This window comes from Cimex lectularius, unplaced genomic scaffold (genome assembly GCF_000648675.2).
Source record: "Cimex lectularius strain Harlan isolate CLEC.00 unplaced genomic scaffold, Clec_2.1 scaffold135, whole genome shotgun sequence".
NCBI classification, from domain to species: Eukaryota; Metazoa; Arthropoda; class Insecta; order Hemiptera; family Cimicidae; genus Cimex; species Cimex lectularius.
In genome coordinates, this window is record NW_019392793.1 from 441,627 (window position 1) to 467,062 (window position 25,436).

At 32.3% G+C, this 25,436-nt stretch overlaps 2 protein-coding genes across 5 annotated transcripts; one reads left to right on the top strand and one right to left on the bottom strand.

The window, feature by feature from the left end:
• Window positions 1-1,667: 1,667 nt before the first annotated feature.
• Window positions 1,668-10,174, bottom strand: LOC106663625 (60S ribosomal protein L30). Of its 2 annotated transcripts, XR_002910488.1 has the most exons (5): window positions 10,009-10,174; window positions 7,653-7,813; window positions 7,524-7,560; window positions 4,843-5,109; window positions 1,709-1,889 (listed from the first exon to the last, which is right to left on the bottom strand). XR_002910488.1 is itself a non-coding variant. In XM_014388594.2 (4 exons), exons 2-4 carry the CDS (start codon window positions 7,542-7,544, stop codon window positions 1,706-1,708), a joined length of 351 nt encoding a protein of 116 aa, XP_014244080.1. In that variant the 5' UTR covers window positions 7,545-7,560; window positions 7,653-7,763; the 3' UTR covers window positions 1,668-1,705. The 2 variants fall into 2 exon arrangements, 1 of the variants encoding a protein (XP_014244080.1); XM_014388594.2 differs by lacking the exon at window positions 10,009-10,174 and having other exon boundaries at window positions 1,668-1,889; window positions 4,964-5,109; window positions 7,653-7,763.
• Window positions 9,030-25,157, top strand: LOC106663624 (YTH domain-containing family protein 3). 3 transcript variants are annotated; one of them, XM_014388593.2, is made up of 9 exons: window positions 9,030-9,438; window positions 9,588-9,612; window positions 15,543-15,613; window positions 15,675-15,846; window positions 18,115-18,267; window positions 18,350-18,532; window positions 18,601-18,851; window positions 20,005-20,694; window positions 23,615-25,157. In XM_014388593.2, the coding sequence occupies exons 1-9, from the start codon at window positions 9,415-9,417 to the stop codon at window positions 23,666-23,668; spliced, it is 1,623 nt and encodes a 540-aa protein (XP_014244079.1). In that variant the 5' UTR covers window positions 9,030-9,414; the 3' UTR covers window positions 23,669-25,157. The 3 variants fall into 3 exon arrangements, with proteins under 3 accessions (XP_014244079.1, XP_014244078.1, XP_014244077.1); XM_014388592.2 differs by having other exon boundaries at window positions 9,048-9,438; window positions 18,580-18,851; window positions 20,005-20,679; window positions 23,615-25,119; XM_014388591.2 differs by having other exon boundaries at window positions 9,052-9,438; window positions 18,580-18,851.
• The last annotated feature ends 279 nt before the right edge of the window (window positions 25,158-25,436 follow it).

Here is a 25,436-nt window from a genome sequence, read left to right on the forward strand (position 1 = left end):
GAGTGGCTGGCTTCTCATAGCATGACCTCCAGGTGCAACGTCGGCATACTGGTGTGTCAAGAACAACATACACTAGTGATATAACAACATACAGTGATTACATTTGTAATATATACAAATCCGGATTGGCTACAAAAAATACATATTTTTAAAAAGAAAGATAGATGAAGAGAAACAAGGCTTTGTAAAAAAAAATATACATACTGCAAATTATGAATATAAATTGGAAGAAGCAAGAACTATCATTAAAAATATATTATCTATTATAATAAAATAAATAGTTAGTACAAGCGGATGGCCCTTAATGTGTTGTGCAGGGTTGCATAACCAGTTTCTATTTTGATGCTAACACTGTAAGCACTAGTTTTTTCATACACTTATTTTTGTTTATAACTTGTGTACCATAGAACGAGTAAGATAAAATATGTGATCATATAATTTACAATAATGCTATGAAGGCGACATTGTAGTCTTTTGAAGGTGGCTCCAGACAGGCGGTATTCACCGAATATTTGCAGTCTCGTGATGCTCATCTTGACATTCTCCAAATAGTGTGCTTATGTGTAACCTACGGGGGTTTGTACAACCATCAAGTTTGTGTGGAAACAGCGAATATTCACCAGCCACAGCGTCAACTTATTTTTACCAATTGTGGTGGACTACAATGAAGTTCAGTTACTGTTTTCTGTAGTGGCTACAAACTCGTCACAAATCTCATAGAAAACTTGCCCCATCTTACTTTCCACGGATCGAACAACTCGTTCTGATTTATGTGATTTGGAAGAGAAGCGTTCCAAATTATTGGTTCCCCTTGGTGCAGATAGAGGAACTGAATATTGGGCCAATCCATTCCTAACCGACAGAATCAACACTGATTCTTTCATGAATACATCTATACTAATAGGAATCGTTTTTAATTGATAAATAAATAGCAGTGTTGTTTGATGACGACAGTTGATATACATACAGTAGTTGATTCCTGAATGTGTGGATGATATGAATTTGGTTATTTCACTAGTATTCGTGCACTTTGAAGCAGACAAGAAAACGAACAATTAGGCAAGCACCAAATACTGTTGCTTAGCAAATAACAGAGCACCCATCCCCACTAGTCAGGATTCGGCAAATCCCGCATGTCTGGAGCCTCTTTTAACTATCATATCATCGTAATTTGCAGTGTAATGGCAATACAATATTTAACATGTGCATATTCCACAAAAAATTTGATTTGGTTTATATGATTGCTTGGTAGCTTAATACTGCATTTTTGCTTTTTACAACTTCAATAAGATAATACACTACCAATTTCCGATTGTTTTCTTGCATTCTTATTTGGTAGAAAAAAATTTCAATATTGGTTTTTTGTTGAACTAAACACAAATGTTCAAATTGCCTTGTATTTTATTGCTATGTATTTCAGGCCACTTTCTCGTCCTCTCTTCAAAATGGTTATTTAATCAAAACAGAACTCCACTGCTCTGAAGAGGGTAAACGGATGTGGCCAAAAATGCATAGCAAATAAAATAAGACATTTAAAATAAAAAGGTGTTTTGTTCTACTCAGCCCTAATAGTAAGTTGAAACTTCTGGCAAAACTTTGTACATGAATACACAAGGAAAAGGAAGTAGGTTAAGTAAGAAAGGAAAGTTGTAATAATATTTAAAAAATCAGTTTTTATAAGTAAAATTTATTTTATATAAACTATTTACTGTGCTGGTCCACCATCACTAGGAATGGACCTAATGATGTCGGAATCTCCAGGGTCTGTGATGGAAAGTGTGCACACCCTGAAGTATTTCCCGCAGGCTGTACCCAGCTCTGTGTTGTTTCCGGAGTAGTGGTGGACTCCTGTCTTGGAAAGCATGGCGTAGTACTCGATTTCTGACCTCCTGAAAATATACATTAAATTGGATACATGCAGCAGATGAAATTATGCTTATATTTACAACATTACTGACGACGCAATTCTAACATTAAAAAATGACATAAAACAAAGCAAAGAGAAATTCTGGTTAACTGGGTTCTTTGACATACAGGGAGCTTTTGACAACTTACAATGATCCTTCCTACTGGAAGAACTCAAAAAGGAAAACTGCCCAAGAAACCTCTTCTCACTAGTAAGGAGTCATTTTGAAAATTGAAAGGCTTAAAATTGAGTTTAAGAACTCAATAGCCATGTAGCAAAAGATTGCCCAGGGATCATGCTAGAACCTACTTGCTAGAATGGCATTTTCGACACCCTCATAGCCAAACTATGAAGACTAGAGCCCCAGAATCGAATGCACTGCCTTCATAGACTATCTGGCTGCAACAATTAATGCAAAAACTAAGAAAGAACTAGAAAAAAAAAAAGTAAAAGTCCTTACCCTCTTAATATCTGAGTGGTGCTAACAAATGAAACTTTACAGAAAAACCAACAAAAAACAAATGACTATTTAAAGATATATTTACAAAATCAAAAGTAAACACAAAGTGATACATTTCATCTGTTTTACTTGCCTCTAATCCTTTATAACGGACCAAATATTGTAGTGAGATAATCAATGGATGATTGCCTAAGAGATAATTAAAAATATTAAGAGTGGCCACGGTTTTTGCCTTTCAGTGCATAGTTTGTCCAGCCAATGCTTCCTATGCTCTTTTGCACAAGGTAAGTTGTTTTATGAAAATATCAATTGAACAAGTAAGCAGCGCTCATGTTAATCAACTTACTAATTGCTTTCCCATATTCAATACTCCTCGACCTAGGTGATGGTGTGAAATCCATCTTTCGGACCGAACTGAACTTTCCTTTTTGTACTCCAAATTTTAAGCATTTTTTGGGAAGAGTAGTTCTACTCCCAAACTGATTTTAACAGCTATCTGGATTTCGAGCAATAAATTATCATCAGACTGTGAAACAATACAAACACAAGAAGCTGGTTTTTCATGAAGTTCAATTTTGAACGTGTGAAAAAACACAACACAACTAAATATTATACTAATATATACTGTAAGAAAAATAATTTTAAATTGAGGATTAATTTGCATGTCGAATTCCAGTTAAGTACAGGTTTAAAATTAGGCCTAAATCAAAATACAGTCGACTCTTGTTAATTCGAATTTCTTGGCAATACAACTCCTCAGTAGGTCACTTCGGTAAATTGAAAATTCTGTGCCTTTTGATACCCTCGTTAATACAACAGTTTTCGTAATAGAGAGAAAAAACATGCTATTAATCGAAATGGAGCCACTTCTCATCTTGAAAATTTGCACTTTTTTTGTTTGTTAATGTATTCCTCTAAATTTCCACGTATTGTTTACTTCTTCTTTACAATCTTAAGTTTCCTTGAATTTTCTCAATTTTTTTCCCTGCACTCAGTGTTATGTCGATGTGTTCTCAGCACTGGTCACTTCGGAAAATCATTTAAATACAAGAGATACCAGGCCCCATTAAAATGAAAATCACTTCACGATTTTTTTAAATAATTCGTAACTATGTTCAATCATACAGTTGATCTATTTGTGCTTTTTCATTATTTTTACTATGATTTTATTTAAAATTTAAATAATAATTTGTAATAAAAAATTGTTAACAATTTTTTTCTTTACCCTTGATAATTTTAATTATTTTTGTGGTCCCTTGGGTTTCGAATTATCAAGATTCAACTGTATATGTATTATTTATTCGTTTATCTCCGTGTTTAATTATACATTTTTTATTTCAAAATTTTCAAACCAATCCAGTTTCCTTCCCTTTGTTGAAACTGTAAATATTGTGTTTAAATTTAAAGATCGTGAGATGCGGTCTGGTGTGATCAAACATCTCATCTCACGATTTCTGAATGATTATCGATTAACTGTCACTAATCACCACACATTTAAATTTAAATTGAAGCTGTGCACCTTGGATTATTTAGATGATCCTTTTTTTCCTCCCTCCAGTAACTCTGGAGGAAACATTTATTTGATGCCCATTCCCCAAATAAGACTACAAGCAATATGATCCTTAATTTTTTTTTTATTTTTTAATGGCCTCATGAACTATGCATATACATGCCAGACAATATATTATGCATAATCCCCCTTGAAAAAAGGGCCAGAGGTGAGTGGGAATCGAACCCACGACCGCGGGGTCTAAGAGTCGAGTCTCTCACGCTAACCACTCAGCTACTGTGGTCTTATAGACGATCCTTAAATAAAGAAATTTTTTTAGATTTAGGCACGTGTTCTATAACTCTCTTTAAATTTAAAGCAGTTAAAAAAATAAACCAGTTCAAACCATCATTTCCCACAGTTGAAATCAATGTCTTTTTCAAGTCTATTTTTTCCGTTACCAAAGGAAAGGGAAAAAATAAGAAATTTAAATAATAAATTAGACAAACAAAGTACTGAATCCCTTAATTTTAGTTTCAGGTTTCAAAACTAAGAGGTTATTTTCCTAGTGCATCTACCAGAAAAATATGAGTCGGTTTGAACATCAGTTTTGATCACAAAAAGTGTTACTGTGTAAGTAAAATGTTTCTGTATGAACTGCTCCCATAGCAGAATATTAAACCTACAATTTTTTGATAAAAAAATGTATAAAAGGGCCTTTATATTGAACACATTTAAAACTTGAGAGCATAATAATAACATTCTGTAATATAAATCTTACAAATTTATTTTCTTGTTGATGAATACTATCAACAAAACGTAATTAATCAATTGAAATAAAATCCAATTAAGACTGGGGCCCTCAATACATGCTCTCATCAATACAACTTTCAGCAGTAGCAAATAAAATATCATCATTGGGCCATTTAAAATTAAACTTGAATATGCAAGCAAAATAAAGACAATATACATATTGCTATTACTCACGCTGAAGCCAATGAGGCTGCGATTCCTTTGAATTTGAATCACAAGCTCTAAGCAACCTTCAGCACTTTTAAATATTTGAGACTACTCCATAGGTCTAAATAGACCTACTTCTCAGCCTCACCTTAATGAAGGGGTGTTTTTGGCGATGATGATGAGCCTTGCTTTCCCTTGGCGAAGAGTCTTCAGTGTCTGCTTGAACCCCAAGACGAACTTGCCCGATTTCATGACAAGGGCAAGACGAGAGTTGATACTCTCCAATGCTTTTTTCTGAAAAAATACATAAAAAATAACTTAATAATACAAATAAAACAATCATAAAGTTTAAAATTTTAATATAAAGTTGAATTAAATTGCTAAAGCCTCAGCTATGGTTTTTCATCATTAGACTCAAGAGTAGCAAATACAAAAATGACATCATAGGCAATAGCAGCATAATGTAATCAATCTATAACATTAAAAAAGTTTTGGCTGAAGTGTGAGAGAAAAGGACTTGTACGATTTTAATGGTGTAAATGCTTAAATACAATTTTTCACTTCTCACTATTTTCTCAATTTAAACTTAAAGAAATCATGTCATATTATACATTGTCGGAAAGAGGAACATTTCTTCTACAAAATAAGCCTGATTTGAAATTTATAATCAATTGCTACCAGTACTTATTTTAATCGGGAAGTTAGCTGGTTTATGTTTTTTACTGATTTTACATGACTATCTTTTTTTTTAAAGAAGTACTATTAATCAGAAGTTAGAAACAAGAGTAAGGATTAAACAGGATTCAATAGTAATTATATAAGGATAATTTTATTATTAACCAAATGAGAACAAGAGGGGACACCCAGCACATCATACAGTTTATCGTGAGTCGCAACAATGCTTGCCTCCCCCCTCTTGCTACGGAAACCCAATTACACTTACAATATTTACAGTATTAAACAGCTATTTTAGACTAATCAAATTAAAAAATTCACTAAAAACGGATTTGTATTACAATTCGCTAAGTTATGGAAGTTTTTTTTTATTACAAGATCTCTTCCCTCTGTTTTTTTTTTCTTTTAATCGAGGGAACAGATATTCAGTATTTCAATATGTGTTCCACTGACGTGTTGAAATCAAATTCCAACCAGCCCTTTTCAGGGCTAACCTTAAGACAGTTTTCCCTTCTCACCATTCTCGGGGGTAAAGCCCGACTAAAAGTGAGGTAACTACTGACAGCAACTATCTATTTAGGGCCTTGTGATTTTACGTAAGGGAAGATTTTATGGAAAGCGTTAGGCTCCACATCGTTGGCAAAGTTCTTTCCAAGTGGAAACTATTGCAATTTCATTGTAGGCTCAGATCTGTATTAAAGGATCATTAGAAGTCGCCACCACATGTGTCTACAAAATGCATTTAAAATTTTTTGGGGAGAGTAATGTAACCAACATCAACGAAACGGGGCCGATTTTTTCATTACTATGAATCATGGGGAGGGGAGGCACAGATTTTTATGGTCACCTATGATAAACAGTTTTCCAACACAATTTCAAATTATAACAATCAAGATCTAAGAGAACAGGTCCATATTCTATGCAGATTCAAGGTGCAACTAATACTTTCAGAAATTCAAATAGTCTAAGAATACACGTGCGGATGGAGTTTCCATTGAATTCACAGATTGGTTATTAAATATCAGAAATAATACTATTAAAAAAAATTGCCACACTAGCAATCCGGCTACCGCAGTCATCCGAGTAGTTTTACATTTTAACCATTTAACCAACAAAAATTTGAAGGGGGCCAAGGATTGGGAAGAAAAAAGTTTGGTCCAAATTCCGTTGGACTAGACAAAAAGAGTAGCCCTCACATTTTCAAAGACCGCTTTCTTTATGGTCATTGAATCATATTGCGTTCATTTTTATAGAGGGAGTATTTAGGATATTCGAGAGTCAAAGGTGGGAATAAAACCTACTTTTTCTACACCACCAGTATTTGAACATGGGCCAACAACTTGAATAATGAGGATTTGGTACCAACCAAAAACTGTGATGGCTTGTCATAGAGAAGAATAGTTTTAACATCTTCAGACGTCCTTACGTTTTCCATATTGGCCAGAAACAATATAATCATATTGTATTCACTTTTACAAAGGGAAGAGTGTTCAGAAAATTCAAAGGGCAACGGTGGGAATCGAACCGAAAACTTCATCTATGAGCCAACAGTCACGCTAACCGCTCGGTTAACACAGCTGCCGGTGTAGTTTACTGTGTAAGTTTACATTTACTATTTAACCAGTATCGAACGAGGGCAAACGACTGGAATAAACAACCTTTAGCCCAGCTCAAACTGACAAAAAGTCCTTGTAGCATCTCTAGGGTCTGGTTTTTGAAAAAACCAACACGTGGAATTTTATATTAATCGCATTTGCATTAAGCTGGGTTAAACGGCATATGATGGAGTATTTTAAAGAGTTTAAAACAATTCTAATGAGTCCAAAAAAAAATCGTGCAATAGAGTTTAAGTCCACGTTGCCAATTATAACCTATATTACGCTAAAAATAAATTTTAAGTTTAATTGATCAAATCTATGTTAAGAATTACGATGCAATTTGCTAATAGAGCTTATAAAAGAAGAAATAGTATAAACCTTTAACAAACGTAAGAATAAATAAGGAAAATACATAGTTGAAACACGTGGTCTTACCTGTTTTTTCTGTGCGACCATTTTCGTCTACTAGAACCTACAGACGGGGACAAAAGATGACAATTATTATTACAGAACATTCGAGTTTGTTTAAATGTGAAAACAATGTAAACAAATTCTAATACATACCCAAAAATCACGGTTGGCCAAAAAAGGCGAGAACGCTACTGTACACCGTACGTGTTCACCGATCCGAGTGAGAGAACGTAATGGAGTTTGTGCTTTATGGAAGTCGCAACGTGGCGGGGAGAAGAACGAACGCACTAAAGGATTACAAATGGAGCGAGGAGCTGGGATAACATCCAAAAATAAAACTATTAAAAAATATTACATATTTTTTCTTTTTGTTTAATTTTTATAAGTTTTAAACAGCCATGATTTTTTTATATCATTATAAATTATTTATAGTTGAGTCCACGGTGAGATAGAATATTAAGGTTGACCGAAGCCAGGTATTCGGTGGTAAATAAATAAATAAATAAATAAATAAATAAATAAATAAATAAATAAATAAAATAATAAACAAATAAAATAATAAACAAATTAAATTAATTAAACTATCACGGAATAAACTAAGAAAAACTTTAGTTTTCTGTGGAGTGAAAAAGCTTAAGACGTCCAAAATAATGATGGCTTGAGTAGATCTTTATTGGTACGTTTACATGTGACAGTTATGGCATGATACTTATGTCAGGCAGAAATCGTGGCTAAAGTGAAGAATTTATGTCACAGGTGTATATTATATAATTCAACCATTAGCTATTTGTGTCGACACATCTATACCAATGTAAACATTGGTATGTAAACACCGGTTGCAAGTTCAAGTTTGTTCGATACTTGCGCAAAAGTCGGCCATTCGTCTACAGAAAAAACTGAACAAGTAATCCAAAGTCTCAAAACGAGAAATTATTTTATATATATATATATATATATATATATATATATAAACTTATATAAATTTCCATAATTTCCAACAAACCACTGGTAGTACAAAGGCAATTATAATCATTGATGTTTTTCTCCTACATATAAAAAGAAAAAAGAATATAAAAAGAGAAAGAGTGGGTGGGAGTGAGCGAGCTAGAAAGAGAGAGAGTAATGAGTTCTGTATGTGAGAGAATGAGTGAGTGAGTGTGTGTGAGGGAGAGAGAGTGATTTTCTTCTAGTTGAGCTATTAATATTAGACGGGGATAGGCAATCTGTATTAATGGGTTTATTGTAAATTAATAAGGACTGGAATTTGTTGAAAATTATTTTTCTCTGTGCTCCTCGTTGCTTTGTAATCCTTTAGCCCACGTAATAAAGATGGCCGATCTTTTTTGTTGATTACCAACTTGATTAGAAAGCTTCAAGAGTGAAAAATGATCAAGTTTAACACAAAAGATAAACTTTTTCATGGGAATGTACAAAGAGTTTTTTTTTATCGTTAGGTCGTACAAAAAAGCCGACTTCGTTTTTACCTGGGGGGTTGAAGTTTAATGGAGGAGATGGCCGTTTGAACGATTTGTCTCTTAGTTTTCCACGGCGATCGGGACCCGGTTTGAAACAGGGATCGGTTCATTTTTCCTCGACGCCTCAGAATAATTTCACCCGATATTCGCGTAAATAGTGGAAATTGCGTTTTAAGTCGTTATCGAGGTCGCCAGCTGTTTTCTCTTCGGCGCCTGCGCACGAGCGCCCGTCCGGAATCCACCGTCGGTCGACTGTCGCCATATTTCCAGTCGGTTAGGCGAATATTTTTGTTGTCCGGCTCGTTCTTATCCCCATGGACGGGGTTTTGTAGCGTTTCATCGTCTCTGGTGTGTTTGCCGCCGGCCGTCGTTCCAACCGCGGGCTCGCCCGTCTCCTCCCTTTCAATCCTAGGCTCCAACATCAAGACGAGATATAGGTAATGTCAGCAGGCGTGACAGACCAGGTAGGTGCAATGGACGTGTTTTTCAACGGATTCGTCCCTTTTCAGCCGAGCCGGGACCCGTCCCAGACACGGCTAAGGCTTTTTTTCTCATTTCCATCTTGATTTGGCTAACGTTCGATTTTTTTCTTTGTTTTTCATGGGCCGCCCAGCGGATGAAAGGACAAGGGAATCAAGGTATGTTTACGTTTTATTTATTTATTTCGACCGCTGTCAATCGGGATAAACAACACCGCTCTCGCTTCACTTCTTCCCTTATCGGCCGTCTGAAAGAAAAAAAAAAAAAGAGGAAAATCTACAGAGAAAATCCATCGAACTGGCACCGTTTGACTTTCTAAACCAGTCTCCCTTTCACAAATGCCGATTCTCAGCTTTAAAAAAAATTCACAAAAATAAAACAATTAGATATCCCGTGATTTGGCTCAGCTTTATCTTAAAATCTAACCGTACGGAAAAATCGGAAACGCAGTTTCCTCATAGACATTTTAAAGGGAAACAATCACCGTTAACAATTTAATCGTAACTTCCTCAGTCTATCTATGAGAAGAATAGGTCGGAAAATAAACCAAAAACCTTTTCCTCGTCGTGTTTTATTTTCAGTTAATCTTGGGGAAAAACCGTCCGTGAATCCGGCCCTGAAGAATTCCAAGAGATACGAGAACAAAACTGCATTCAGTGCACTTAAAACACCGTAGCATAATTGGATTAAAAATAAATAAATCATGTTATCTCCTGTTCGTCTCTTATCTAGCAACAATTCACGCTAAGGTCAGAAAATAAACACACCGGTGGGGGGGGATATTTAAATAAAATAACATTCCAAGTTAGCTGATTTACAAGTATAGTGCTCTCTCAGTAATCCAAACTAATTTCTGCAGGATAGAATTCGGATTACAGAGCTAAAAAATACATAAGAAAAAAGTTAAACCTAAAAAATCTTTTTTTTTTTTGTATTTTATAACATTTCCTTAATGGCTTCTTATTTTTCGCTCAATTTTAACCAGTAGGTACATTTTACTAAATGTTAATGTTCATTGATCTAACATTGCATTTTTTAGTAGTGAAGAGAGGTCAGGGATTCACTGGACAAAATAAATTGTGGAAAATGAAAATCTTCTAAAGTGTTCGTTCGTGTGACCCCTCACTCACAATCACTCTCTTTTCTTTTTCTCTCTCTCTCTCTCTTTTTTTCTTTCATTCACTGTCTCATGCACTCTCTCTCTCTTTTTCTTTCATTCACTGCCTCATGCACTCTCTCTCTCTCTCTCTCTCTCTCTCTCTCTCTCTCTCTCTCTCTCTCTCTCTCTCTCTCTCTCTCTCTCTCTCTCTCTCTCTCTCTCTCTCTCTCTCTCTCTCTCTCCATCTCTCTCTCTCTCACACACTCACACACACAATCTCACTCACCCTTCTCTTTTCTTCACACTTCATCATTCACTCTCTCTTACTCTCTTACCCTCATTCTCATACGCTCCTTCCCCCCCCAAAAAAAAATTCTTTTAAATTCTCACTTCATAAATTTTTTCCCCAGTTTGGATTGCTGGAACGCTCGGACTATCAAGTTCTCATTAGGTAGAGAGCAGTGTAATACTTATAATATATTCAGTCAATTCAGTTCAGTATATAATATATTTTCAATTCCACTTAATTATTCAAACCGTACATTTGCAATCTATCTTAAAGCATCTTTTAATCTTAATAAATAAATACAAAATTCACACTTTTTTGCCTATTATTTAGCTTTGTTACATTAAAGTCAGAAAGGAAATATACAAATAATAAACAACTGAAACATCCTATTTAATTATTTTCATATAATATAAACTACATATATAATAGTCCAGTTACATCCATTTTCATTTCAGCATTAATATTCAATAGGTAAAATTGCAATCATCTTGTCAAATTTTATACATACGGAAAAATCAATCACGTCACCTCCTTTTCCCAGAAAGAAAAAAGTAACTTATTATTCTTTTTATTTTTTCCTTATACTAAACTTCGTATTCTGATATCCTGAGGAGGGGGCAGAAAAATGCAATAAAATTCTGCAATTTTTACCAGAAATTATCGTTTGTATTCAACGGGTAATTTTCAAGTCTGGCATTCCCAAAATTCAGCCAGCTTGGGAATTCTATGCTATTTTATGTTCGTTTTACAAATAAATAAGCATCATTTTTACACATCGTTAAATTCAATAAACACAAATAAATAATGTGACAGTTTTTGTCAGAATTTGTCCTAAAAATTAATGGCATTCGACTCAGAAATACATAATAAAATAAGCCTATTTTGTTTGAAAATGTTAACATATAAATATTGGCCAAAGAAACCAAATACTATTCTAGTCAACAGCTTCTTAAGTGTTTACCAATATTATAATAAAATTAAACGCTCTGGAATACTTCTTATGTTTAATACTACATATGTTGCTCTATATGAAGAGTCGTCATTACTGACCGGCATAGTTTCCTTTATTATCAAACCTGACATATCTAATAGTTATAATACAGCACTTAAACATACTAACATACTTAAATTGTTGACTATAAACAATCACATTTAAAGTTATAAAATTAATATAATTAGATATGGTAAACTCAATGAATAATATCAAATAGCCTAGTGTGCCTACTTTTTTTCCAGAAACATTGTAATTAATTCTACTTACAAAATTAATCCAAACCAAATTGTCATAAAACTACACACAGATCCTTCTTAATTCTAATTCAATTGATACAACAGTTCATATTTGATTGAAATTGATAAAATGTAGATGCAATTTAAAAGAACAATATTTTAAAAACTTGTCCAAAAAGAGACCAAACCTGAGGATAGATAACACCAAAGAACAGTATAAAGTTTTCAAGCAATTGATTTGATAATCAAGTTGATACTGGGAGTTGGCCTGTGAGTCTGTGAAATGCTGAACCTGCATTGGGTCACTTATTGGGTCTGTTTTTATTCGTGACCAAAGTCAAAATCTTGTCATACAACTGACCAAAGTCTGTGAAGAATGCCATCGTTAAGAATTCCCTAATTTTCAGTATTCTGCATTCATTTTACTTTATATTATAAAGTCATCGTACAATACATACATTTAAATAGATTAATACAGCTATGTTTTTATCTTTGATTTCTAAAATTAGAGGTCACTAACATATCTGTATTTTAACAAAAGTTACATTTAAAAAAATTACAATTTGATTAGCACATATTTACACTAAAATACCACTGCTTTTCCACTTCTCAAATATTAAAAACAAAATTTGGGGTGTCCGTGGCCGCAATGGTTTTGGCGACACAGCGCTATCACTGTAAGGTAAATGTCCAGGCTTCAAATCCAGTGGCCCTGCGTTCGTACTCGACATACTTACAAATGGGCTTTTTTTTATTTAAAAAAAAAAACTAACCGTGGGGGTTCATAAACCTCTGCAGTTGCAAATCCCCGTTGGAAAAAAGTTTTTACGAATTCTGCCGACATTGGAAAATACTGCCAATCTCTTTAATATCAAGCATCTTTAATTTTCAATCAATACAAATAACAGCACTTCTTGGTTTCTCTCTAAGACTGTTTTGTAAGGTTAGAAACAACTAAAAAAAAACTTATTTACCAATAAAATGACATAAATTGTATTGGTAAGAAGTTTCATATTTGTAAAGCCAACATTTTCCTCATTATACTGTACTTATTAAAAACAAAGTTTTTACCTATTTCTATCTAAATAGATCGACTGGCTAAAAATACGTCTAAAGTTCCACCTTCATGTGGAAAAAATGCTTTATTTGAAATTTATTATCAAACAATTAAGTATTTTTTATAATTTTCAAACCCCTTTGAAAGTCGATAAGCAAATAACAATATTTTTTGTTTATTTTTCCTCAAGACGCAAAGTGATGATTCAGAAAATAAACTCAACGGTATAAACTAATCGTGGTTTTCTTCTTTGCTTTCTTGTTCTTCTAAAGTGTTCGCCCCTCAGTAACAAAATATGTTAATAAATAAGAACATATAGTTGGGTCATTTCTGACCATATTGGTATGCTAATCTTGCTGTTCTAATAATAATAAATAGTTAATCTTTATTTCACCAAAATGGAAGTTGCAAAAGATAATACAGTTTTTTGGATTTGAAGTCAACAAATAATTAAATAGTGCATAATTATAAAAGTAATTTTTTTATTCTTCTGTTAGGGCCTGCTTTCCATTAGTATAAAACATACTTGTGCCAGATAGCAGGTGTTGTGAAATTAACAATGTCTAAATTATAATAAAATTTTGTAAAAAAATAATATTAATTTTAAAAAAAAACATCATTTGAGTCAAGAATGTATAAATTTTTTGTAATCGACTAAAGTTCTAAAATTACTGATATTAGTATTATCATAAATATATTTAAGTTCGCCGTTATAAAAAATTGTAGTATTTAGTTGTATTTATTTTTGGTTAATCATGGTAAGTTTTATCTTGTGTTATATAAGTTTAGGGATTCATGAAATAATTTATATTTAAACATATGAAGACATATTTTTAAAATAGTTGTTTTAAATTCCTCAAAATAAAAATTTAAATTCCTTATTCAGTACCTCTGTTTTACATTCATGGTTTAATTAAAAATGTTTTTTATTTGGCAATTTTGAGTGCCTGTTAGGGCTCGTAATATATTATTACTAGTTCCTCCCTATTGCTAATCCAATAATAATATGAGTTGTGCTAAGATGAAATTAATTGATTTTAGCTTAGATAAAGGTAAAATACTTCTAAGAATTCACAATTTGTAAATCAGTTTTGATTCTCTTTACCAATTGTGATTTTTAAAAATTAAAGTCTAAATATTTTACTTTAGTTAGAAAAGGAAGAAATTTGCAGGAACGAATCAAATTTAAATCAGTTTAATGGCTTTACTGTCCATAATCATCCTTAGCTTTAGATTTTGGCTTGTTGGAAATCAGCATGGCAATAAAAAAAATAAAAAAAACAAAATGATATTGCCCTGTATTTGTTTCACATCCCTGTCAAATATGTTTGACATGTTTGTCAGAGTAATTTGTATTTTTCGTATGTTGCTCACCGATGAAAGTTGAATTGTGCCAAAGTTCACCAATTAGTAAATTGGTTTACTTAGTTTTTCCCCCTTTCAATGCGATAGGATAAAATTCAGTTTCTGCCAGGGAAAGTTATGAAAAGTCTTGGAGATAACAAACCTTGCCTTTTGCCGGCTTGTTCATTTGTCATTTTGTCAACTTCTTTTATCACTCATTAATAATCTTCAAAACTTACTTTTAAATAAACCAGTATTTATGATGACAATTTTGATTGTAGGTGATGCAAATTACTATTTTATAACAACATACTTTTTTCTCTCCCTAAATTGAAACAGAGAATGTTGATTAGAAAAATGTTCTCAAAACTATTGTTGTCAGAATTTTTTATACTTAATATTTGGGATCATAGATTTAAAAAAAAATTATAATGAATGTTTTAATATATGAATTTTCAGCTTTTTTTAAAACTATAATTTATACCTAGTAAAATTCATTATGCTAAATGGCCAAGTAAATAAGCCATATTAATTTCGATAGGATATACACCAATTGATAGGAAAATATTTATATTTTTAAAAGAAAAAATTATTAATGGAAGTTTTTTTTTAGTTAAGTTTTTCATTATTTCACAAGTCATCTTCTATTTACTTACAAATATAATGATTCAGCATGTAGCAATTAAATTACTTGTGTTATATTCTTATCAGTTTTAGTATTTATTATGTTTTTGGTATCTTTATGTTTCCAATTACGATCGTTGATCCTAATATTCTAAATATTGATAATGGTCTTATTTAAAAATTACAGTCTACATTTCCCCTCTGATATGGGGTTATCAGTTACGATTGACGAAATTTTCCATTCATAGATTTAATATATGTCACAAACCTAAATTTCGGCAATTTTGTTCAAAATATATTTTTAAACAAAAACTAATATTTTCTGTGTAAAATATATTCACTATCATTAGCCTTTAGACTTATAACTGTGCCATGGTTGAGTTGTTTTATTAATATTATTTCATTATTGATATAATTTTTTATAATTGATGTTTTGTTTGCACAGTAACAAATGGTCCTAAGGAACACGTGACAGAACATGAAGACTTTGACACATGGAGAGCTCAACAACATCAGGTAATACTTGCATTAAAAGGAATTTAGGTCTCATTTTAATAATTATATTTTTTTATGCCAGGGTTACACCACACCGATATCAACAACAATGGCATCAGATCCTTACATGCCAAACTACTACGGGACGTCATTCCCGTACCAAGCATTTGGAGTGGGAGATGGCACGTGGTCTAACAGCGATCCGATGACTTTCTTGGGAGGATATGGAGGCCAAATGGCTCCTGACTCATACAGTAAGTTTGGATCATTAGCAGGTTGTTGAACAGCGTGTTAAGATTAAGTAAAATGTGTAGAGATTAGTGACCGTTAATCTATAGTTATTCAGATATCGTGAGATGCGGTCGGGAGTGATGTAGGTTTCAGAAAAACATTTTCTTTATTGTGCCAACGTTTCGATCTTTTATTGAGATCATCTTCAGGGCTCAAAGTGTTTGTTTTCTATGTAATTGTGCCATCCTTGTGTGTCGTGTTGAGAGTGCCCACAAGCATGGGGCACTCTCAACACGACACAAGGATGGCACAATTACACAGAAGACAAACACTTTGAGCCCTGAAGATGATCTCAATAAAAGATCGAAACGTTGGCACGATAAAGAAAATGTTTTTCTGAAACCTACATCACACCCGACCGCATCTCACGATATCTGAATGATTAAGTAAAATGGTCAATTCAGGTGTTTTTTTTTTGTTTTGTTTTTTAAATTTCAACCCATTGAGTCACAATTGTTAAATACACACTACAAATAGCCATTGTTATAAAGCTTTAAAAAAATAATTGAGCTGAAAAAAAAGTGTTGCTTGTCGTAAAACGTTATATAGGTTATAAAGAAACATGAAAAAAAAATATTGATCTCAGATGTGAAAGATGTTTGTTATTAATGTTTAGGTCTTCATGTTTTCCAATGCTATGTTAATAGGTTTGGAACACCTTGTTTTGACCTTTTTTACCACATTAAAAAATGAAACTTATCGCATGTAGTATTACATGAACTTGACCATCTTGGTACAAGGGTGTATCAAATATAAATTTAAAAAAAAATCTAATTTTATTTCCTTAAGTTTACAAAAACATATTTTTCTAGACAATTCTCCTGCTCTAGAAATACATTTTTCCCATCATATTGGGAGTTTTTTATTGCATCATCATAAAAACTCTTGTGTCTTTCTTGTAGTCATTGGAGCTTTCACTTCTTTGTTGTCGTTGGGCTCCATGTGATTCCAAAAATATAAAAGTCACAAGGTGACTAATCTGAATTGTAGGGTGGATGTTCTAACATTTCCGATTCTATTGCATCCAATTTTTGCCTTTGCCATTTGCCATATAAGGCCTGACGTCATTCAGAAGAATGACATTTCTGGCTGATTGTTTATCTTTTTCCTTCAAAAATCCTTCAGTATCTAATAATTCAAAATAGCATTATGCGTTAATTGTGTGTTGATCATAGAAAAAGTCAACATGAAAAGCTGCCTGGTCAGGCACCTTGACACACTCATCCTAGGGTGGCAACCATCATCCTCAACCTTTTCACGCCCTCCAGAAAATTTGTGCCAAGCAAAGACACGGGTTCTTAACAGGGCTTTTATTCTCATACTGTGCCTTTAATCGCCTCAAAATTTCAGCTGGATTCTCCCCCTCCTTGGTCAAAAACTTAATGATAATCTGTTGCTCCAGACATGCTGGAGACATGCACTTCTTTCTCACTCATGGTTTCTATTGATATTAAAGGGACCTGGGAGAGTTGCTGTCGTTCTTCCCTGTCCCTAAAGGTACACTCTAGCTGCACATAACCCCTTTCAGGTCTAAGCACCTCGGAAATTTTTAAGAAAATCATTTAAGAAAACCCATTTAAATTTGATATGTGTGTCGAAAATCTCTTGAGATTCAGACGAAACAAGGGTTGTTTAGTCCGACTCGTTGCAGTGAATTAAGCAAATAATTATGATGAGAAAAATCAAAAGCTTATTTTGTTCAATAAGGGCTTAGTGTAATTGTTATTCATGTACATTCTCAATTATTTAATGTATTGCTTGAAAATGGTCAGTCGTCGAAAAACCTCTCTGATTTTTCATCATTATTATCTATAAGCAATTAATTGTGTTTTATTAGTCTCATAAATACATAAAATATTTAACATCTCGTAAAATATTTAATAACAGGAAAGATAAGAATATTACCATATAACCATCTTGACGGATGATGCAATTCTTTCGTTTGTTTCTTCTTTTTTATACAAGTGTTAAAGATTATGTTCCTAAAAAAATTGCTTTTAAACCTTGATATATATATATTATTATTATTTTACCAGTTTGCATGTGATTTGATTTGTTCTTAGTATTAAGGAATAGTTCTCCTTTTCTTTTTATTCATTCTGTTCGAATTTATTTTCTTTTTATTTATTTATTTTTTAACTAGGTATTTTTAGTACTTGTTTAAAGGGATGAATTTTCTTGTGAGGAAAATGCTTTCACGGGTTATATGTTAATGAAATTATACTTTTAAGGTATGGATGGGATGTTTGGTGGTGCATTCGGCCAAGCAGCAGCTCCTGCAACAGGTTTTAATTACTTCCATGGGAACGGAGACTACTCCACCTGGGGGAATTCTGCTGCCATGTCGAGAAAGCCTCACTATGATGAGTTTCCAATTTATCCTGGTATATTTATTATAATAAATTTATAATATAATTGTTGTAAAGTTTCAAAATTAATGATTAATTTCTTATGTCGGTCCTTCAGGAGTTGAAGCTCTCAAGGGCATTGAACACGGGATGCAAGGACTGGGCTTGACTGATCCAAAAGGTGAGAACAAAGAGATCAAGGACATGGGGAGTGTCAACCAGCCCAAGAAAATGACTTGGGCAACAATCGCTAGTCAGCCTGCGAAGCCGCCCCAGATCGGGATCAAGAAAAAAGGCCCAGGTATTACATTGATTAACAACTGCCAAACCACTTCACAAAATTGTTAGCAATTCTCAATCGGGTTCTAGGCATGCCTCCCCGGCCGATGGTGCTAGGGAAGCACATGGACATAGGGACCTGGGAGAGCAAGAATAACAGCAGTGTCGTTAAAACAGGGATCGAGGCGCCGCTGCCGCCTGCACCTGCCGTTAGGCCCACGTGGCCAGGACCAATGAGGGCGACTGCCCCTCCTCAAGCCCAAGCATACTTACCTGCACCTCCACCTCATAGGCATCCTGTGGCAATCGTTCCTCCTCCCCAACCTCTACCTCCACCACAGGTATTTACCTTAAATATCACAACAAATAAAACATTGTTTTTTGCTTGTTTTTTCTATTTAAGGCCAAAATAATACTGGTCCTTTACACATAATTGATTACTTTTCTGGAGAAAAATCTTTCCTTTCTGTTGATTTATTTGTTTACGAAATTATTGCTTCTTATATTGTCCATTTTGCTCACGATTACACTGAGTTTCCATTCTTTATTATTATTTTTATTATTTCTATAATATTTATTTATTAAAACTTCTTTGTTTCAACTCATCTTCGCAACAGCAGACTCGAGCGATTATTTAATTAAATCATTGATAAATTAGGTTGAAATAAAAGGTCTGTTAAGGTGGCTTAGAGTGCATCCATTAAAATAGGACTATACACGTTAACTGCAATGTGTACATTATTTATTTCCTTTTTATTTTTACACTAGCTTTTGTGAGTTATTATTATATTATTTTTTCTAACATATCTGCCCACACAAAATGCATTGTATATGATAAATATTTAAAAATAAGTGAATTATTTGTTCTTTATGTTATAACTATTATCATTAATAAAATGCTATCTTGGTTCATTCATTCCTTAATATTTTGTGATAGAAGTATTGCTTTGTTGTTAAATTAAAACAAGCAAAACTAGTGAATACTTTACATTGACTAAAACATATTTATTATTACTATCATGTATAAGTGATAAATATTACTGTCAAATAATTCATATTTAGATGCTTTACAGTACAGGTTGGTCTGCTAAGGGATGTAAAAAAAATTGGCGATAGTAAACATGGCATAGAATGCTATTCCAAGAAGTTGGACTTCAAACAGTTTCTGTCACCTTCGTGTTTATCTTTGAAATTGAGATTGTTTTTAAGTCATCCCTTTAAGTCATCATCCCAGAAAACCCGTTTTTGCGCAGCATTATATGCTATTTATATTCTATTATTACCCAATGTTTTTTCCCATCTGATAGTGGACCTCTCAGTATAAGAAAAAAGAAACAGATTCACCTCCAGTACTAGGACAAATTTTATATGAAAGAAAGCTCATCCTGCTCATGGCCAATAAAAACAAAAAACGGTGTTTTTATCTCTAGAAATTTATTAATTATAATTTGAAGAACACATTTTTAAAATGAGGAAACAATTTTATTTTTTCAGCCGATAGCCCAACTCCCTCCTCCTCAGCAGATGATTCCACAATCTCAGTCATCCATACCTTCGCATCCAGTATTGGACGAGCTTAGAATTAAAAACAATTACAACCCAGTGGACTTTGATTTATCCGCGAATGAAGCAAGGTTTTTTGTAATAAAATCTTATTCGGAAGATGACATTCACCGGTCTATTAAATACGAGATATGGTGTTCGACAGAGCACGGAAATAAGAGACTTGATCAAGCGTTTCACGAGCGCAAACTAGTGGAAGGCGGTGTAGTTTATTTGTTTTTTTCAGTGAACGGTTCCGGGCATTTCTGTGGTATGGCGCGTATGATGTCCGCGGTTGACTATAACGCGTCCAGTTCGGTATGGTCTCAGGACAAATGGAAAGGACAGTTCCGTGTTAGGTGGATTTATGTTAAAGACGTTCCGAACACTCAACTGAAGCACATAAGACTTGAGAACAATGAAAACAAACCTGTGACCAATTCTCGGGATACACAGGAAGTGCCACACGAACGGGGCAAACAGGTATTACGTGTCATGCACACTTATAGACATACAACATCTATCTTCGATGACTTTATTCATTATGAGAGAAGGCAAGAAGAGGAAGATTCAAAAAAAGAAGCTTCAGCAATGGAACCCATCCAGCACCAGAATTCACATCACAAGGTAGGGAAAATCAAGGTAATGTGATATTATTTATATTATTGTTTTTCTAAGTTTTAGATTATACTGCATCAATTTATCAGCAGTACCTAGCCTTGCTTTTTTCTTTTTCCTTTTTTATTTATTTGACTGATGTTTTTTAGCAAATAAAATTTATTACCTCTGGATGAGAGACTGTTAATGTATGTGTAGTTTTGGTTTATAACTGTGATTGCTATTTAAAAAATTTTAATCAATCAAAACTTTCTACAAATCATATTATGAAAGCATTGAAATGTTATATATTCAAATTGCTCCCCTTAAAAAAAAAAGATATGCAACTATGAAAATTTTGCAAATTGCTCACATTAATCTCCTTATTTTGTTTTGTTCAAAAGCTTTTATAACATGCAACAAATGCCCCCCTCTCCATTTTTGTTAAAATTAATCAATATGGAAAATGGATACAAGTAAACAAGCTGTTGTACAATTGTCACCATCATTTTGTAAGGGAAACCTATTTTCTTGATTATTATGAAATAATTATCAATAGTGAACCTTTTTACTGCATAAATACGAGTAATAATAGTGAGTTCATAGGAAGAATAATTTAAAATATTTTTTTACAAGTATAATCTAGTGATATTATTACAGGTTCTCAAGACTTATTTTTAAATGTGATAATTCACTCTTGGATAGCTCAAAAAAGCGTAAATAACTACACTGAGAGACAAAAAAAGTGGCCACCCTCAATTTTTTAAATTTCGGCAATCATTATAATTTTTGTTGTTTATTGGATACTTTTAAAGAAAAATTTAATAGTATAGCTAAATAGCTATTATAAAAAGCTAAATAAATAAATTAGCTAAATAAATAATTTAAAAAAATGAGTAAAACAATTGTACCAAAAATGTTGCTATGGAAACAATGAAGAAAATAGTCAATTCAGTACAGAGTATTTCCTCCTCTTGCGTTTATCACTGCTTCATTCAACATGACATCGATTTTATGAGGTTTTGAAGGTAGCGTTGTAGATTATGTCCCAAAGGTGTTCGACAGGGTTCAAGTTGGGATTGTATGCTGGCCCCTCGAAACATTGAAAAGCCCATTTCAAGGAGTCACCAATGATCCTAGTTGTGTGTAAAAGTAATACTGTCGCCAATTAGAGGCATATAAGGAACAACTTTTGATAACACATCTTAAATGCATCACGAACTAATGACAAAAGAAGTTTCTATGAGCCAACTATTAATATTATTGATCCAATAAATCAGAAAATTATAACAGAAAAGATAGAAATAGCAAACTACATTAATAATTTTTTGCCAATGTTGGTCCAAATATAAAACAGCATTATTTCTAACTCAACTTACCTAAAATCAAATAATGTAATCGATAGACTATCTTGTTCAACTTCTTCTATATTAAATTTTTCTTGGCTAAAATCAATATCCTATATGAAGAACTTCTACCTAAGTTAAATGGACTAAAAGATAGACACGTTTGAGTATAATTTATCAAATTTTGTATTTTAAAAAAAATTCTTACATAATGTCTTCCTCTAATCCATATTTATAATTTGTCTTTTAAACTTGGACATTTCCCCACTGAATTTAAAAATCTATAAGAAATCCCATTACATAAATTGGGCCCAAAAAGTGAAATAACAAACCAGCCATCTAACCAATTACAGGCCTATTTCCCTTACACTATCACTAATAATAAGTAAACTTTGGAAAATTGTTTAAAAAAAGAAGAAATTTTGATAATTAAAAAATGGTTAGATAGTAATTTTGTACTTTTAAATACAAAACTAAAATCATTAATTTAGTCTCTCAAATCAAAACAGCTTATATAAAAACATAGTATTACATTCTAATGTAAATTCATTTAACTGTAATGCCCCAATTATACCCTTTTCTTAATAGTTAACAATACTTTTAATAATTAATAGTTAGTTAAATATTTGGGAATAATTTTTGATAATAAATTCAACTTTAAGTTTCATATTCATGCTTTGGTTAAAAAAAAATTGTAAAATTATTTTATAAATGTAAATATTTAAGAAATATTCTTCAGCCACATTTAATGGGATATGGTGGTAAATATTGCTAAATAAACAGTACAACACAAAACAACTCCTCATTGATTTTGAATAATTATTCTTTTCATGTAATGTCTTGGTTGAGATGAAGTTAGTGTCACGAGCGGTATTCGAACGTGTGACTTCGATCCGCTCGGACACCAATTCCCGAGTCTGAGCGGATCGAAGTCATGATAGCTCAAGTGGTTAGTAGAGTAGCAGCGTATTGACCCGATGTATATATAACTATATGCACATTGCATAATGTAGGATAAGATTCATATATCAAAACAAAATTGATATAAATTCCTTTCCCTATTATGATAAATTTATTTTTTGTTAACATTTATAATTAAAGAAGAGCAATTTTTAAAAGTACTATACAAATAAAATAAATATTTAAAAAAATACTTAAAATGTCAATAGTCAAATAAATTGAATACTGCTATCACTATAAACACGTTTTGTTTATTTTTGTAATGTACTTGTATATATATGTAATGTATTTTTGTAAAATTGCTCACAACTCCTGCTCTCAAGCACTTACTGAGGGAAAGCAGGCTGTTCATTTACATTATCGTTTAATTTTTTCTCAGAATAATGTATTAGTGTACAGAAAATAAATTCCTTTTTGTTTTGTTTTTCCGTTTCTTGCCAATGGAGGATTGTCTAAGAGATAATTCAAAATATTAGGATGGCCACTATTTTGTTTCTCAGTGTAATTGCTAGAAAGAGTTAATAAAAGGCTTGGCTGGTTACATTTGTTCAATATCAAAATTATAATAACATTACGTTTAGCAATTCTAAAACAGATCCAACCCAAAATTATAGTTGATAACATAATTTGTTTAATGCTAACATGTTTGAATGTTGCAGGATCGAGAGGGACGAGGACGGGGGGGAGGAAGAGGAGGTAGAAGGGAGCAATAGTTACGTTTGTGAAATGAACTTATAACACACAACCATATTTTGCCATTGGCATAAAAAAATTAATGGCTTGTTATTTCAGACAGATCTAATTTCAATCAATAATCAGTACTAGGGCATTTTTTTCCTTTGTTTACCGATTACTTATTTTTATATAATTTATATTTATTTTGGATTATTACAGTATATGAATACCCACATGTAAAATTATGAAACACCAAAAATGAATATATGAATCATACGATTTAGTAAATGTTTGGAACTTCTGTGATCTTGGCAGTGCCTAAAATGCCAAGTTTATTCTATTAATCACAGGATTCACTTGATTTTCACGTTACTAATATTAATTTGGGTTATGGCTTATATTATTTTAGTATATTTTATCCTGTAATTTTGAATAATTGTTATCAGCTCTATAAATCCGTTAACTTCCTTTTCTTCTGACATATGCTTTTGAAAATTTGACTAGTTAGGACCAAATCTGATTATAACATAACACGTTAAACTTTGTTCATCAGCATAATTATTTAAAAATGAATGTCTGCAATAATCCTTACATTCTGTGCAAAATCTACAAATTAGTTGGATCATTACAGGATTTTCAGTGCACAATTGAAAAAAAAATAACTTGTTATTTTTCGTCCTTTGCTATTACACGTAAATTTACAATTGAAATAAATGAACTTTCCTATAATAATTAATAATAATTAACTATTTTTAGCTGTGCTTTTTGTTCGTTTAAAAAATATCAACAACTTAGGAAAAAAGTGAAATTGATTTTGAAATTTTGTGATAATACGTTTATCATTTGTGTAACAATTGTGTTTTCTTTGAAATTGTCTGTTATATTATAAAACTTATAAACAGTTAACACTACACGATTCAATTTCTTTAAAACTTACTGGCTTGGGACCTTTAGAACAAATCAAATTTGTAGAATTTGTTTTTATAATGATTTTGTTTTCAGAACATAATAGCAGAAGCATAATGTTTATATGAGTGGGTCTAAAACGACATAATATTCCATTCCAAAATGTTTGCAAATGTATCAGGTGGCCACCGTGAGTGATTTTATAGTTGGAGAACTCAGGAGACTTAAAAATAAAAGTTTGGGGAAAAAAGTATGAAAAATCAAGACTTTTGTGCTAAAGTGGATGTTTTGTGAATAATGTACAATGAACCAAGAAAAAAAGTGCTGGACAGTGGGTGATTTGAAGATGCAAGACTGGAAAAATTAATGAACTTGTTTAACTTTATAGACTGGTTATCAATTTAGTGTTTCAACCCCCTAATCAGAGGATATTTTTGTTATGAATTTCTTGTTTTATGCAGAAGTAATATTTTGTTACTGATAATCTCCTGGAGGAGTGAGGCAATGTTGTTTACAAACTCGGAACTTTAAGATTAAAGGGTTCAACATTTGAATGTCTTATGCTTCTTGAACTATTAAACAAGCAAAAAAAAAGATAAGTTTTGTTATAACAATTGTTATTATTGTAAAGATGGAAAAACTGTTTAATATTTTATCAATGCGTTTATAATTTTTTTTAAAGAACATTATTTGTTTAACACTTAAATTATATTTTTTTGAGTGCCTTGGTGAGAAAAATACAAATAACAGGGGAAATAACATAGGCTTCCTTCATTCCTAATACATATATTTAAAAAAACTTATTTTCTTTTTATGTACAATAAATAAATCCCCTGATTTAATTTAAAAAACAATAGATATTGGTTCTCATTAATCAAATATTCAGTGAAGAATCTGTAT

What these genes read in the sequence shown, in the direction of transcription:
- LOC106663625 (XM_014388594.2), bottom strand. Translation starts at nt 7,544, where the DNA reads ATGGTCGCACAGAAAAAACAG. An exon ending in TGGTCGCACAGAAAAAACAG is followed by an intron (nt 5,110 to 7,523) that starts GTAAGACCACGT and finishes GTATTTTTTCAG; the next exon opens with AAAAAAGCATTGGAGAGTAT. An exon ending in AAAAACACCCCTTCATTAAG is followed by an intron (nt 1,890 to 4,963) that starts GTGAGGCTGAGA and finishes GTATATTTTCAG; the next exon opens with GAGGTCAGAAATCGAGTACT.
- LOC106663624 (XM_014388591.2), top strand. Translation starts at nt 9,415, where the DNA reads ATGTCAGCAGGCGTGACAGACCAG. An exon ending in AATGGCTCCTGACTCATACA is followed by an intron (nt 15,847 to 18,114) that starts GTAAGTTTGGAT and finishes TATACTTTTAAG; the next exon opens with GTATGGATGGGATGTTTGGT. An exon ending in AACCTCTACCTCCACCACAG is followed by an intron (nt 18,852 to 20,004) that starts GTATTTACCTTA and finishes TTATTTTTTCAG; the next exon opens with CCGATAGCCCAACTCCCTCC.